An 833-nucleotide genomic window follows, 5' to 3' on the forward strand; every position below is an offset into this window, starting at 1 on the left:
GCCACTGACATAGTGACCCCTATCATGTTCATTCAGATGGAAGGGGACATGTCCTAGATCTCTCCACATGCCGGTTCCAAGCGTATAAACCTCGCTCCCTAGGTCATATTCAGTTGAAGGAAATCTACCCTTATAAAAACGTACAATCTTGTACTGTTGGTTCGATTCAACAAGTCCAAAGCCATAATATCCCTTTAAATATGATACTCTGGTGTACTCGGAATCTTGAAGGCGTATGTACTCTTGTGTAATTGGATTGCATACATATGCTGAATCATCATAACTATCTTCTAAGCATATTAACCCATTAACTGATCCAATTAACCCCACATAGTCTCCCAAGGCAAGTCCCGGGGAAAATCTCATCATAGGCTCGTGATGAATATCATGTTGGCGATGTTGGTCATCTAGTTCAACCACTGCAAGGTCACCATCATTGTCATCATCTACGTCCTCGGCGTCTCCTTGATGAAGTAAAAGCATTTTAGATGATATAGAGAGATGCAGACGCGAAAAAAATGGTCCTGAAACTATATTACACCATCTTTTGCACACGCTTTTGCATGACACTATTGTCCTCACAGGAGTTCTTGATATAATTTCAGCAATCAATTCTTCTGGTAAGTCCATAGTGGAGAATTTGTCACTGCACACCTTGCATCAAATAAAATAATTCTTTTCAGTGAAGAAATATATCATTGACTAATTTTATAAATCTCAAACAAAACAAAGAATCATTATGCAAATGCACCTCTATCTTCATTCAAATTTCCAAAATAAAAAAATTCATATATCATGATTTGTTAAATATTAGCTAGGATATGACACAAGTG

General features: G+C 37.5%; 1 protein-coding gene across 1 annotated transcript; it reads right to left on the reverse strand.

The window, feature by feature from the left end:
- Nucleotides 1-9: 9 nt before the first annotated feature.
- LOC141703722 (F-box/kelch-repeat protein At3g23880-like) lies at nt 10-630 on the reverse strand (the record flags this gene model as incomplete). Its single annotated transcript, XM_074507155.1, has 1 exon — nt 10-630. A coding segment is annotated over exon 1 (621 nt), but the record flags the coding sequence as incomplete, so codon positions are not given.
- Nucleotides 631-833: the final 203 nt, after the last annotated feature.

The sequence above is a fragment of the Apium graveolens genome, unplaced genomic scaffold, assembly GCF_009905375.1.
Source record: "Apium graveolens cultivar Ventura unplaced genomic scaffold, ASM990537v1 ctg7030, whole genome shotgun sequence".
NCBI lineage: Eukaryota > Viridiplantae > Streptophyta > Magnoliopsida > Apiales > Apiaceae > Apium > Apium graveolens.